This window comes from Lepisosteus platostomus, chromosome 12, assembly GCF_059453375.1.
Source record: "Lepisosteus platostomus isolate fLepPlt1 chromosome 12, fLepPlt1.hap1, whole genome shotgun sequence".
In the NCBI taxonomy this organism is placed as follows: domain Eukaryota; kingdom Metazoa; phylum Chordata; class Actinopteri; order Semionotiformes; family Lepisosteidae; genus Lepisosteus; species Lepisosteus platostomus.
The window spans coordinates 8,285,996-8,300,628 of record NC_142622.1 but is presented as its reverse complement, the minus strand read 5'-3'; the positions used below and the strand labels follow the sequence as shown (position 1 = coordinate 8,300,628).

At 43.6% G+C, this 14,633-nt stretch overlaps 1 protein-coding gene across 17 annotated transcripts in view; it reads right to left on the bottom strand.

Moving 5' to 3' along the window:
• ubr5 (ubiquitin protein ligase E3 component n-recognin 5) overlaps window positions 1-1,173 on the bottom strand; it is a 59,614-nt gene extending 58,441 nt beyond the window's left edge. For 5 of the 17 annotated variants that reach the window (XM_088600753.1, XM_088600754.1, XM_088600756.1 and 2 more), the window contains exon 1: window positions 913-1,173. In XM_088600753.1, coding sequence (XP_088456879.1) covers window positions 913-974 — 62 coding nt within the window. In that variant the 5' untranslated portion in view covers window positions 975-1,173. The remainder of the gene's footprint in view (window positions 1-912) is intronic. The other 12 variants (XM_088600764.1, XM_088600767.1, XM_088600769.1 and 9 more) reach the window with 3 other exon arrangements.
• Window positions 1,174-14,633: the final 13,460 nt, after the last annotated feature.

Sequence of the window (14,633 nt, the reverse complement as noted above, 5' to 3'; positions counted from 1 at the left end):
TTGATAAAATCCCAATCCATTTTTGCAAAGCTTTTCCTTTAGGTCGACATAAAGCTACAGTTTGCAGGGTTTCCGTGTGTAACGCGTACAGTCAGTGAACTCCAGAGGCCTAATCGGGAAAAAAAACACAATCGCACGCACAGAAATGAAACCGACCAGGCTCAACGAAGATAAAACGTTACGCTGCGGGCTCCCAAACGAGTGTTTAAATAAAGCGCTGATGTGTTGTTCACACAACGCCCGCTACCCCCATGAAAAAAAAAATATATCCAAAGCACACGGAGCTTGCCTTGAATCTCGGAGCCCAGATTAAAAACGCATCACATCTCGAAAAGCCGCGTTCACGCGTTTAACATTTTCATCAGAAATGACAACGGGGGTGGGGGAAATGTTCCGAGTTGTGTTTTGGGCTGCTAATCGGTCACGGAAATCGACGCTTTGGCAGCGTGGCTCTTCCAAGCGATTTATTTTGGATCCCTAAAGCCCGGCCTTGAAATAAATGCACGGGACTACATCGGATCGAGCACCCCCCAACAAGTGCCGCATAACACACAAAGGCTTCTCCGATGGCACAAAACAAATAATATTATTCCCTTTGATGTTCCCTCTCTTTTTTTTTTTCGCTCTTTTCCCATCCCCCCAGCCCGCATTGTCCGTCTCAGTTCAACTTTGACTAATACGGAAACCTCCGCCAATCACCCTGCGCCGAAAAGACTGGGCGATCTGCCGGGCCTCGAAGTACTTCCCCGCAAATGCTACACTTACTCGCCCGAGATCGACGAAACGGCATCACCTACACCGCAATAACACGAAACGCGGGGTCTTGCACCACACCCTGCACATTAATATTGATTTGAAACCCTTGCTCCCCCCCTCACATACAGCACCACCACCCCGGCGCGCAAGAAATACCTGTCATTGAGCTGGTCTTCGGTCCCAGGCAACGGGTGAACCACGAAGTGTATAGACGTCATGACTTCAATCCAACATAAGACGAATAAATGCAAAAGATATGGTAGGGAAATAGTGTTTCCGCGTTAGCTGTAATGTCGGGCGTTCATACAACTCGGAATTATAACGAAAGAAAAGCAGAGCCTTGATTTGCTACCCCCTCATCCACACTCCGCCATCTTAACTCTACCAGCTCCTTCGCTCTGTGATGATCAGCAGAAATACAAGCGCGACGCTGATTGGACCACGGCAGGTCACCTGACACAATGTAAGCGCGGACCGGATTGGCCGTCGAGAATAAAGACAGTCACGGGGACTGGGAGGGGTGGAGTTTATCATGTGAGAAGGCGCAGCCATGTGCTGTCAACTCAAGTTTGCTAGTGCTGCCTGTTTTGTCCATTAGGTTGAGAAACTGAGACAAGTTGTGATCAACACTGATGAAGGCCTTCCGGCATCAGCATGTCTGTGCTTTTTGTCCAATCTGCTGTGTAACATATCAAAAGTCTTAGGGAATAAGTAAACCTTGAGCAGGAGATATTAAGCCTTGAGTTGGTGCAGTAAGGACCACTTACACACTCAACACTGGTTGTACCTTGTTATGATTCAAATATTTTTAAACACAGATTAAAACAGATAATGACAGAGGTTAGTAAAACACAAGAACTTCATGAAATGCAATGATTTGCAAACATAACCACGTTTATTAGGTACCTGTATATTTTGCTTTAATGTAAGATTGATAAGAGCTCATGCTCAACATTCTGTAGGCTATATAATAATAATAATAATAATAATTGCTTACACTTATATAGCGCTTTTCTGGACACTCCACTCAAAGCGCTTTACAGGTAATGGGGACTCCCCTCCACCACCACCAATGTGCAGCCCCACCTGGATGATGCGACGGCAGCCATAGTGCGCCCGAACGCTCACCACACATCAGCCGTCAGTGGGGAGGAGAGCAGAGTAATGAAGCCAATTCATAGAGGGGGATTATAAGGAGGCCATGATTGGTAAGGGCCAATGGGGAATTTGCCCAGGAAGCCGGGGTTACACCCCTACTCTTTTTGAGAAACGACCTGGGATATATGGAACTTTGGTCAGGTGTACTTGATAACACAGCAACATCAAAATATTTATTTTTGACTCAGTCATTTGATCAAGTCTTTATGAGAGCGCAACAATTATTTTACAAGACAAAAAAGTGTGGATTTAAGTCTACTTTTAAAAAATCAATCTATGCAGTATTTTTAAAACTGATTTTGGAGGCCCTTGGGCTTCATGATGAGGTTTTTGCTTGAAGTTCACTACCGGATTCAGGGGCCTTTATAGAGACAGATTGAATTCAACCTCCCAAAGACAAAGGAGAGCTTGAAACAATACTAGGCATGGCAAACTACAACTACTAGCAAAATTTGCCCCTAGCCTGTCTGACATTAACGTCCCACTGCATCACCTCCTAAAAGAATCCAGTGAGTTTGTTTGGGATGCGCAGCAGGAAAAGGCTTTCCAGAAGATGAAGGACCTTACCACAAGGGAACCAGGTCCAGTTCTGGCATACTTTGACCCCAGCAAAGATCTCCAACTTCAAGTTGACGCATCACAGCATCACAGCATGGCTTGGGTGCTGTTCTGCTACAAGAAGGCAAGCCCATTAGTTATGCATCTAAATCCCACTGCTGACACCATGTCTCGTTTCTCGTACACATAAAGTGTAGAAATTAACAACCCAGGACGACGATGTGACACTCGAACAAACTCTTTATTATTTAACCTGTAACTCTGAACCCGTTAGCTCCTACATTCCTATGACCTGTGACCCTAAACAACCGTTATTCCCACTCAGCCCTCCACCAATCAGCATGCAGTTTCACTGCTGACGCACACAGATATTACAACATCGTTGGAAGGGGGTGAGTTCTTTTGCAAGGCACTGTAAGTGAGCTTACATGTGCCAATATCTTGAGCAAGCTTTAAGTCACTATTATTGTTGCTGTCCCAGGAAAACAGCTGTTAACTGTTCTGGATGTGGGAGAAACTATTAGGGATACAGTTTAAAAATGACTCTGTAACACGATGGGCAAGATTGTTTGACATTTGAACTCCGGTTCTTGTAGTGAACTTCCTCTCCACAGTAAAAATGGAAAAAAAAAATCCAGTTTTGTAAAGCAATCTTGGGCACAAGCTGCCTTAAAATGAGATCAAGTAATAGGTTTTATCTAAGCTGAAAAAAAGAAGAGAGAAAACACAATGTTTCAGCCGTGGAGCCTTCTTCTTCAGGCTTCTTCTAACGTCTCCATCCAATTCAGGGTCATAGGGGAGCCAGAGCCTACCCTGGCAAGCAGCAGGCACAAGGCCATCACAGGAAATACAGCACCTTCTTCCTGACAGAAAAGTCAAGGAAGAATGTTGGACACAAGGAGTAAGATTTGCCATCAAGAATGAAAACATTGACTGCCTTCATGGATTACTTTCTGGAATCAGTGAGCACCTTAGAACTCTTCCTCTCAAATGAGCAGGGAACCTAAATCCTAACTTAATTTCTGCACATGCTACAGCTCTAGATTCAGATCGCATTGTTTGTGGAATCCCAAAACACTATAGATTTATTGTCTTTGGAGATGGCAGCTCCAAAGTTAAATGACTTCTCAGTCTCAGTGGAACCACTAGCAATTAAAAACCTTTGGCAATCGAACCGATGGCATTTGCATTTGTCTCATTATCAAGTGAGCAGTGCGTGGACTCGTCCTTACCAACATCTTATTTTTCAGAATCGGATGCTTTGAATCAATTTCCTGGAAATGCCATCGGTTCTATTGCCAAAAGTTTTTAATTGCTAGTGGTTCCACTGAGACTGAGAAGTGTCCCTAGTGTCGAAGCACTGAAGGAATCAAACTGAAGAAAACATTTTCAAGACTGCACTAGGGAGAAGTTCTCAAGTCTCAACAAGGAACAGAAGAGAAGAGTCGATACACCTTAGCAAAACCTCAAAACAAATATCACAATAACAGCAGCAAGACGTTTGGATTTATACCAAGAACTTGTCTGATGAACATGACCGTGGGATCAGGTGATCAGTGAGCTGATTGGTCAGATGCACAAGACTTCCTGTGCACGTGCAACATAAACTCCCAGTAGTCTGTCCGCCCAACAAGCTGAGGCAGAGGTCTCCTGTTATTTGAAAATGCAGCTCCTAAAACCTTCTCCACCACACTCTACTAGTTAATACTCATGCTTCACTTCCTGCCGTTTTGATTGATTATACATGATGCGATCTGGAGTAGCCTGGTTCGTAGTCTAGATGGTTCATGTAGATGCTGCATGCCTGTGTGTTGAGCCATAGAAGGCTGATTGTTCCTACAGGCAGGACTCCAGCATGGGGGGGACGAGGCAAGTTATTGGAAACGACATGTTGTACAACGTCAGGCTGGAAGCCGGGGGGGAGGGGTAAAAAACAGCACACATCTCACGCGAACAAAGAGTCTCATATTTTTGAAACCTTTTAGGGCTAATCCGTAGGGACCGGATCAGATTTCAGTCGTTGTGAAAATGCAATGTGATCGTGTTGAAGTCCGCTGATATTTAGTGATGCATCTTAGCGTCTGAGCTGTGTTTTTTTACAGTTAAACGTAAGCTCCAGTGCAGAAATGAACTGGAGCCAAAGGGTAGCCAGTTTTTGAGGGTTTGTAGACCTGATTGATTCGATAAAGGTAACAGTTTAAATTCTAATACTATTTCCATAGTCCTGTATAAAACACGTAAATATCTGTGGGTGACTTAAAGATATGATGAATAAAAGGGAGTGCAAAGATACAGAAATTCATACATATTTTACATATGTGAATTGTGATTACGCAGTTGGCGGTTTGCTTCTATGGATAAAAACAGAATTTTACATATATATGATTAAATAGTATTTTCACAAACTAGTGGGGTCAGGACAAAAACCCCAAAATAAGGTACTGTAAATAGGAGGCATGTGAGAAATGGGCCACGACCTCTTTATAGTCTCTGGTGATTAATGAAGAGCAATTAATGAAGAGTCAAACCTGGATAAGCAAATATTTATTGACAATACAGAAATACAATTATTCCACACACAATGTTAAATGAAATTCACCTGCGAGAGAAAAGGGATCCAAACAAAAAGGCCAGTGAAAAAAAAAAGCCAGAGGGTAGTACAGAGCAAGAGGAAAATAAATGAAACAATTGTATTTTAATATTTTGGTTTTACGAATATGTGATTACTAACAAAATAATCATTATTCCATATTATGTTGCAATATATAATATAATATAAAATGCCTTAAAGCAAACACACAGGTCTGCATATTCCAGATGCTTGCATCCTACAGTTCCAGAAAGACAGAATTCTATCCCTGTCATCAGAGCACTACACAACACCTCAACAGGCTTAAAACAGGAAAACCCTTCCTTGAGTTAAAGGGATAATACTTGGAGTGAAATCTCCTATTCTAAAAATGCATCACCAATTAGAAGAGGCTGTTTATAGTCTGAGCATTAGCCAATACAGGAAATCTGAATGCCCTAAAATACATAAGACAACAAACTGTAAAAATGTTCAGTTTACGCTGACTGAGTAATCTGAACATTTTGTAGTCCGTTCAGTTTTGTTCTCCAAAAAACGGAATAGAACAGGTGATGGTGATGTTTGTTGTTCTGCCTGTGTCTTCTCCACTGTTTCTCTCTCTCTCCCCCTGTCATCCTTTTTTCCTTGCCTCTGTATTAACGGCGTGCTCCGCTGCTGTTGAATGTTTTATCCTGTATTATGATTCTGTTGATTAACCACAAAGTTAATTAACCAGAATAAACCACCAGAAACCTCCTGTGTGCACCTGCCTCTTAGCTCACCTGTCGATAGGCAAACACCTTACATGTTCAGGTGGGTAGCTGCGTCAGCATGCGTAGGCTGCAAAGGAACAAGTAATAGGTTTATTCCATGCTGAAAAAAGGAAGAAAGAGAACACAACGTTTCGGCCGTGGAGCCTTCTTCAGGTGTCGACACCTGAAGAAGGCTCCACGGCCGAAACGTTGTGTTCTCTTTCTTCTTTTTTTCAGCATGGAATAAACCTATTACTTGTTCCAAACACCTTACATGATGTGCAGAGTGGTGGCTCTGTGGCTAAGGATCTGTGCCTGTGGCCAGAAGGTTGCCAGTTCAAATCCTGCAGCCAGCAAAGGAATCCTACTCTGTTGGGCCCCTGAGCAAGGCCCTTAACCCCAGCTGCTCCAGGGGCACTGTAAAATGGCTGACACTGTGCTCTGACCCCAAGCTTCTCTCCCTGTCTGTGTGTCTCATGGAGAGCAAGCTGGGGTCTGTGAAAAGATTAATTCCTAATGCAAGAAATTGTATGTGGCCAATAAAGTGATCTGATCTTATGCCCATTGATTTAGGCCTTCTGAGGACGGCCTTGGGTAGTGCCGTCAAGATGTACACTGCAAACTGCCACCCCCTGGCTCATAACAATTTCTTTGGTGTCGAATGTAATTTTGAATAAACTGCTGCTGCGTGTCCTGGTAACACTGTTGTTGTAAGATATACAGCAAAAGAACTGAAAGTCTGTTTGTAACCAAGTTCATGAATACATTTACTACACGGCGCTGACCTTTCTTGTCTTTCAAAGCAGTCTGAAGTGCTTATGTTTTCGTGAGCAGGCCCTAAACAGGCAAGGTCAATCCTTCTTTTTTTTTTGTCTTCTTTTTACCGCCTCATCCAATTCAGGGTTTGGGGGTTTTGGGGGGGTGCTGGCAAGCGAAGGGCGCGGGGCAGGGTACACCCCAGAGGGAGGGTGCCAGCCCGCCACAGGACACACACCCACTCACGCCAGGGCCGATTTCCCCACAGACCGATTAACCTGCCCACCCTGTGTTTGGGCAGTGGGAGGAGACCCAGGTGAACACAGGGAGAGCATGCAAACTCCAATCGGGCTGCACCCTGGCTCCACAGCTGAACCCAGAGCCTCAGGGCTGAGGGCCAGCAAGGCCACTGTGGCAACACACCAACCACAGGCAGGGGCGAAACCGACAGCAAGAGGCTTTTCTTTACCCAGATAGTTGCGGGAGTCTGGAACAAGTTTCCCAGACATGCATTTTAAGATGACACCCCGGGTTCTTCTAAGAAAATACTGCGGTACAACCTGGAATCAATTAGCTTCTATCAAAGAGGCAAGATGGACAGAATGGCCCCCTATCGTTCGTAACCATCTTTAGGTTTCTCATGTTCTTTTAAACGAATTGATTTAATTCAACGTATTTTTAAAAATCATAATACGTCAAACTGCAGATTCCTTTAGACATTAGTTGTTCATACTAGTACGTACTATACCTAAGTATGCTGCTCCTGAATCAGATAATTATGGTATTTATTTCAGAAGCAGTTTGTAAATCCTTAAAAAATAATTTAAAAATATATCATAGAGACCAAGAGGATAAGAAAAGAACAGTCACGATCTTTAGACATATTGTCATTCTCAACAAAGTACCAGAATGAAACTAAACTAATAACCAAAACGATACAAAAAAAACACCCAAATAACAAGCAGATATTGCCGCCACCGAAAACTTTACAGCTCAATTAGTCCGCCAGCACAGGGAAACGCTCGGCTGTTCTCTTTCACTCTGGCTGTAACTTGAGGTGAAAAACAGGAATTTGCGTGTATTGTCGACGGTTACTGATACTGTAGGAAATAACTAATAACCATCTCCCACAGACACGAGTATCATTGTAATTGCTCGCTCTTGCTGTCACGTTTAGTTAACTGGGGAGAAATTGCAGCTTCGGCTCAGTTAACCGCAGTTTCCCAGTGAGGCAGTGAGGCTCGAGACTCTCCACGCCTGCCCTCTGCGATCCAAATAAGGTGCTGTTTATTGCCGACTGTGCCTCATTTCCTAGCAACACAAAACTCCCTGAGCATCACAGTCCTGCCACGACCTTCTCTTGCACCGGATATGAAATAATCAATTCGTGCAAAATCCCTTTTTAACGACCCTGTTCACAGCCGCCCTCCTTCAACGCGTAATATAGCGCCGCCCGGCAGACAGCGGACCTCGCCCTCACGTGATTTACACAAAGATGGCGAATTACTGCGTATAGTTCCCATATAAAGAGATGTTCTTTGCATTATGTCTTCTTCCTCTATGTATGTCTGGCTCCGATATATATATATCACTTTTGTAAATGTTATTGAACATGTCTCAATAGAAATATGCAACAATAATTCCTTTCAATTATATAACGCTTTTCTGGACACTAGGCAATGGGGACTCTCCTCCACCGCTATCAATGTGCAGCCCCCACCTGGATAATGCGACGGCAGCCATTGTGCGCCACTATACTAAGCTCTTAGTGGGGAGGAGAACAGACTGATGAAGCCAACTCAGAGATGGGGATTATTAGGAGGCCATTACTGGTAAACGTCAGGGGGAAATGTGGCCAGGACACCAGTGTTACACCCCTACCCTTTTTGAGAAAAACCCTGGGATTTTTAATGACCACGGAGAGTCAGGACCTCGGTTTTATGTCTTTCCTGACAGTATAGTGTCTGTCCCCATCAATATACTGGGGCATTGGGACCTACTCAGACCGCAAGGTAAGTGCTCCCTCCTGGTCCCAGATCATATACGATCACCAAATATAACTGCTACCCACCTCCAAAAACGATTGTACTTCTCACTCTTCATTATCACCTATAGGTATGGTCATATTTGAGAGTAATACTTTTGCTTCATCTTTTTTGTGATGCTTTATCTTCTATTATTACTGAATTCGCAAACAACTCAATTGTCTAATTTACCGTATAGATAACAAAATATATTACAGACAACAGTCCTGCATGCAGGATCCCATCTGTAGTGTTAAAGACACAAAACCCATGCAGGTGGCTGCATTCATCCATCCGTCATCAGAAATCCAGATATTCCTGCTGGTGAGGGTCACAGCACCCTGGAGTTTATGGCAGAAACATAAGTGAGCACAGTGAGAGGGACTACATCCTGCATGTGATCCCCAGTCCTTCACACATTAAGAGGCACCAAGTAACCTGACCAGCATGTTTTTGTAAGCTGGGAGGAAACAGGAGCACCAGGACAAAAAAAAACAACAACACTTGGAACAGAGGAGAACATGCAAACTCCACACAGACGTTACCCCCAGCCCAAAGCTGAGCCCAGGAATCAAGGAACCATTGCCATTGCTGCTGTTGAAAGGTTGGTTCTCAGAACAGAATGATTCAAATTCAAATTCAACTTTATTTGTCATTATACTTACACGGGTGCAGAGTATAGTGAAAAGTGTTTCTCATTAGTCTCTCGGGTGCAGTACATAATTAGAACAAGAGACAAGACAATAGACAGTAATAAAATAACAATAAGAGTGTAGACAACAGTATGGTGCCAGTGCAAAATTGTCAAAAACTGTGCAAATACGCAAACAGAGAAAAGTATACAAACAGGACAAAAACAGTGCAAAAGTAATTCCGCAAACAGTGCAAAAATAATATGGCGATTAATAAATAGAACAACTAGTACAGTTTTAAGTACGATTTCGGCTTACATTCAGTTCTCGTGTATGTAGTGGTGTTGGAGTACAGTCATTGTGGGTACAGGAAGAAGTGAGGAGAGATCAGAGTATGATGGGAGGGAGTGGGGGCATCACCAGCTTGACGGCTCTGGGGAAGAAGCTATTTCGGAGTCTTGTTGTGTGCGACTGGAGCGGTCCGGAACCTTCTACCAGATGGCAGGGGGACAAACAAGTCATGACTGTGGTGAGTGGGGTCAGACATCATTTTGGTGGCTTTTTTCAATGTAACCTGCCCCAAGCCACAAACACGAGGAGAGATTTTTGAAACAAATCCTAGGAGGTGTGAGATAATCTTTTACACGCTCGGGGCTCAGTGAGGATTTAAGAGTCAAGGAGTGCAGTTGCAGTCTCAACAGCAGGAAATCTAGGTCAACACGACAAATGCAATACTCTTGTTTCGTAGATGTCATCATAAAAATAATCCATTTTTATCAAACCGCATTCTGAAAGGTTAACACTAAAAAAACACTGACTGTGTTTATATGCATTTTAAATATGAATCAAATACCATTATAATTCATTAAGTGGGAAGTTTTACTTTGATCACACAGAGAGACATTACATTTTTGCACATCAAAATCATCACCTCATCCCTTAATCGCTCTTTGCCACAACATTATTAGAAACAAACACTTTGCAATTTTACATGAAGGGGCATAATGGTTTTTCTAGCCGATATTTTGCAACGTGTTTCAGTCATTTAATATGCATGAAGCATTTTGCCGCCTAATTGAAAATCAATTTTGATCCATTGTGCTAACAGGCATGGCGCTAACCCTCTGGGTAATTTCATCTTGTCTTAGTAAATTATAGGAGAGGGCCTGATGATCAGTTACCCATAATTAAATTACTCTTTGGCAGACAGTTGCAAACAATGGTGTCACATTTTTCAAAACGTTTTAACTATGTTTCATTATAATTATGGCTTTATTGCTTCAAACGTGAACTGTTAGGATTTCTTTAAGGGTGTAAATTGCTTTGAAGTTTGTTGAAGGCTTGCAATTCAGCAATCTCCCTGTCATAACCTTCATTTCTTACCGTCTCCAGCTATCGAACATCAGGAAAGTGCCAACATGGAAGTCTGGAGGGTCAAGGCCATCCAGGCATCTCCCTCCTGTGCTCCCTCTTTAATCCCAGGAAGAGATTATCGACTCGTCCCTCGTCTGTGTCAGGAGAGAACAAGGCCAAGCCATTTCATCTCGTAAAATGGAATGAATTCTCCAAATATGACTGGAATGTGTACAGAAGTCATCTTTTCTTGGCTACATTTATTAGTATCACTGCAGTATGTGGGTGTTAAACTAAATATATCAGGCTGGGCTCTAATTTAATAATAAACTTAGAATCCACTCTGCAGTAATAGAAGTTGCAGTGCAGCCCTTCCAGAGCAGGCCTGGTGCTAAGAGCTATGCTACTGCCTCTTCTGTGCACCCTGTGACATACCTGAGCATTACTCCAGTTAAGACCCAGACTACATCTTTTTCCCCCAAAACACATTCACAGTACAGCTCGTTAATTTACCGATCAATGCCCCTGACACGCTTTTCCAAGAGGTAGTTGAAAAGGGAGCCGGCCTGCTGATTAGATATTTCAGCCCGTTGCTGCTACCACAGTTTCCTACATGCCCCTGTTGAACAGTAGGTTTCTTCTGTGGCGCCAAGCTCATCTTAGTGCACACTGGTCCAATTCCCAGTGCTTGCCTAGACTGGTATTGTAGTCAATGCCTGGAGACACTGCCAGCGATGTGGATTCTGGGCTTAGTAGATTCATACATTATTTTCTATTGCCCAGGAAGCCTTACCCTGTTGTCCCTTGTCTGCCACACGCGTGCGAAGATATCGTTCTGCTACACAGCCTGACATGACCTTTGTAGCTGAGGTGCCATGATTGTGTCACTCAGTGATGTCATTTTGGGACGTCATTCATAAATGCCTCAACGGTTCCTCACAAAGAGCATTTTTAGCATTACTTGTGTGTCTCTTATGCATTTAAATGCCTGTATAACACAACATTTAAGTACATTGTGAATTATGAAAGCATAGGAAGACAGATAAAGAAATGGCAGAAAGAACACTATTATAGCTGGTTATCAAGTGCAGAATGTGAGCTATGAATGATTACACAACATTGGCCATATAGCATCCTGGTCATATAGCAGCCTGGTCAGTACCTGGATGGGAGACCTCCTGGGAAAAACTAAGGTTGCTGCTGGAAGAGGTGTTAGTGGGGCCAGTAGGGGGCGCTCACCCTGCAGTCCATGTGGGTCCTAATGCCCCAGTGTAGTGACGGGGACACTATACTGTAAACAGGCGCCGTCCTTCGGATGAGATGTAAAACCGAGGTCCTGACTCTCTGTGGTCATTAAAAATCCCAGGGCGTTTCTCGAAAAGAGTAGGGGTGTAACCCCGGCGTCCTGGCCAAATTTCCCGTTGGCCCTTACCAATCATGGCCTCCTAATAATCCCCCTCTATGAATTGGCTTCATTACTCTGCTCTCCTCCCTGATAGCTGATGTGTGGTGAGCGTTCTGGCGCACTATGGCTGCCGTCGCATCATCCAGGTGAGGCTGCACATTGGTGGTGGTGGTGGTGGAGGGGAGTCCCCATTACCTGTAAAGCGCTTTGAGTGGAGTGTCCAGAAAAGCTTTATATAAGTGTAAGCAATTATTATTATTATTATTATTATCCTCCTTCAAAATCCTTTAAAGTTTTTTTTTTCAGTTTTCACAGTGAAAAGTTTTGAGAACATTAAGGAATTATGTTGACTTTAATTATTACAGATTTTCCATACAGGTTAAAATGTAGCTGTGTTTATAACTAATGCAAAACGAAGCATTAACAAACGTGTGTGCATCCTTTACAAAGTCATGGTCTGAAATTCAATCCATATCCTTGAAGGAAAGAAGTGTTGTTTCACGACGTCACCAGCAGGTGGCAGACTTATACACAGCTTCCAGTGGTGACCTTGGCCGGGTTCTTGTTTTGATGTCCACAAGCTGGCACCCCATTGGACCTCGTTTCCCAGCAGGGTTGAGAAATAAGAGCTGCACATTGATTTTAGTTCCTGTACAACCTGAGTCATCTCTACATAAGAATTAGGATACTATGCAACGCATATTAACACTACTTTCTGAGCTGTTATGCAGTATGCTTGTTGTATTAATTGAATACAGGTCAACACAATTAATAATGGCCATGCAGAAAATGAAATCTGCAGCAATATGCATCCATTCACCCATTTTCTGGACTGCCGTATCAAGTACAGTGTTGTAGGGGAGCTAACCCAGCAAGTAAAAGGCACAATAATAATGATTCCTTACACTTACTGTATGTCGTGCTTTTCTGGACACTCCACTCAATGCGCTTTACAGGTAATGGGGACCCCTCCACCATCACCAGTGTGCAGCCCCCAGCTACGTGATGCACCAGTACGCTCCTCACACACCAGCTCTCAGTGGGGAGGAGAACAGAGTGATAAAGACAATTCATAGATGGGAATTATTAGGAGGCCATGATTGGTGAAGGCCAGGGGGAAATTAGGCCAGGACACCAGTGTAACACCCCTACTCTTTTTGGATATGCCCTGGGATTTTTATTGACCACAGAGAGTCAGGACCTCGGTTTTATGTCTCATCCAAAGGACGGCGGTCTTTTACAGTATCCCCGTCAGTATAGTGGGGCATAAGGACCCACACAGACCACAGGGGGAGCGCCCCCTACTGGCCCCACTAATATCTCTTCCACAAGCAACCTTAGTTTTTCCCAGGAGTCTCCCATCCAGGTACTGGCCAGGCTCACACCTGCTGAGCTGCAGTGGGGCTGCCAGCTGTGAGCTGCAGGGTGATATGACAAGATAGGATACACCCCGGACGGGTTGCAAGTCCATCACAGGGCACACGCAGATATACACTCACACTTAATAGGTTTATTCCATGCTGAAAAAAAGAAGAAAGAGAACACAACGTTTCGGCCGTGGAGCCTTCTTCAGGTGTCACACCTGAAGAAGGCTCCACGGCCGAAACGTTGTGTTCTCTTTCTTCTTTTTTTCAGCATGGAATAAACCTATTACTTGTTCCTTTGCAGCCTACGCATGCTGACGCAGCTACCCACCTGAACTACTACACTCACACTTGTCTTTGGACTTTGGTAGGAAAACAGAGCACCTTGAAGAAACCCACACAAACCCAGTGAGAGCATACAAGCTTCACATAGATAACACCGCAGGAATTGAACCCAGAGCCCACTGCTACAAGGCAGCAAAGCTATGTATACACTGTGCCACCCTCTGTACAGAAATATTTTCTTACACATTTTGTAGAAATAAGTATCAAACCCTCTGTAAGTTTATTTAAGAAGGATGGGATCATTTGTAGTTCAAAGCAGATTTACCGTTCCTGCATTAATTCTTTAAAACATAAAGGCAAGCTTTTCACTGCAACTAAAGTATGGTACACTTTGAAAAGAGAAGAAAAGAAACACAATGTTTCGTCTGTGGAGCCTTCTTTGGGTGAAGGAGGTGACCCAAAGAAGGCACCACAGCCGAAACATTGTGTTTCTTTTCCTCTCTTTTTAGCACGGAATAAACCTTTACCTGTTCCTTTGCAGCCTGCGCATGCTGACGCAGCTCCCTACTTGAACGGCTATATGGTACACTTTGATTATTTCAGGGTCTTTTTTCAGGGCCTTTTGATTATTTCAGTTTTGGAACAACTATTGTAAGGGTCTTGTCCACCAGCAGCTCTGTTTGATACAAAGTAAAGGAATACTTAACTACTGTTTCCTCATCTATCCTCAGCAGGAAAACCTGATATAGCCTTATCCCCAGTGGGAAATCAGGATATGGCGTTTCACAAGCATCGGGCTGTTAGCTGGCCACAGACTGGTCAGCAAGGGCCAGTGGAGAAAGGGGTGGATAAGATCACAGACCCAGGACATATAACCAGCCACACATAACCATAACCAATGAGCCTTTCATTTCGTCTTCAATCAACATCGGAGGCTCCCGCTATGGTTTTAGATGTAAATTGTGAATCTTCGTTTGCTGATTTTTCAGAGGGAGGTTTTTTTTTTCAACAGAGGTTAGCG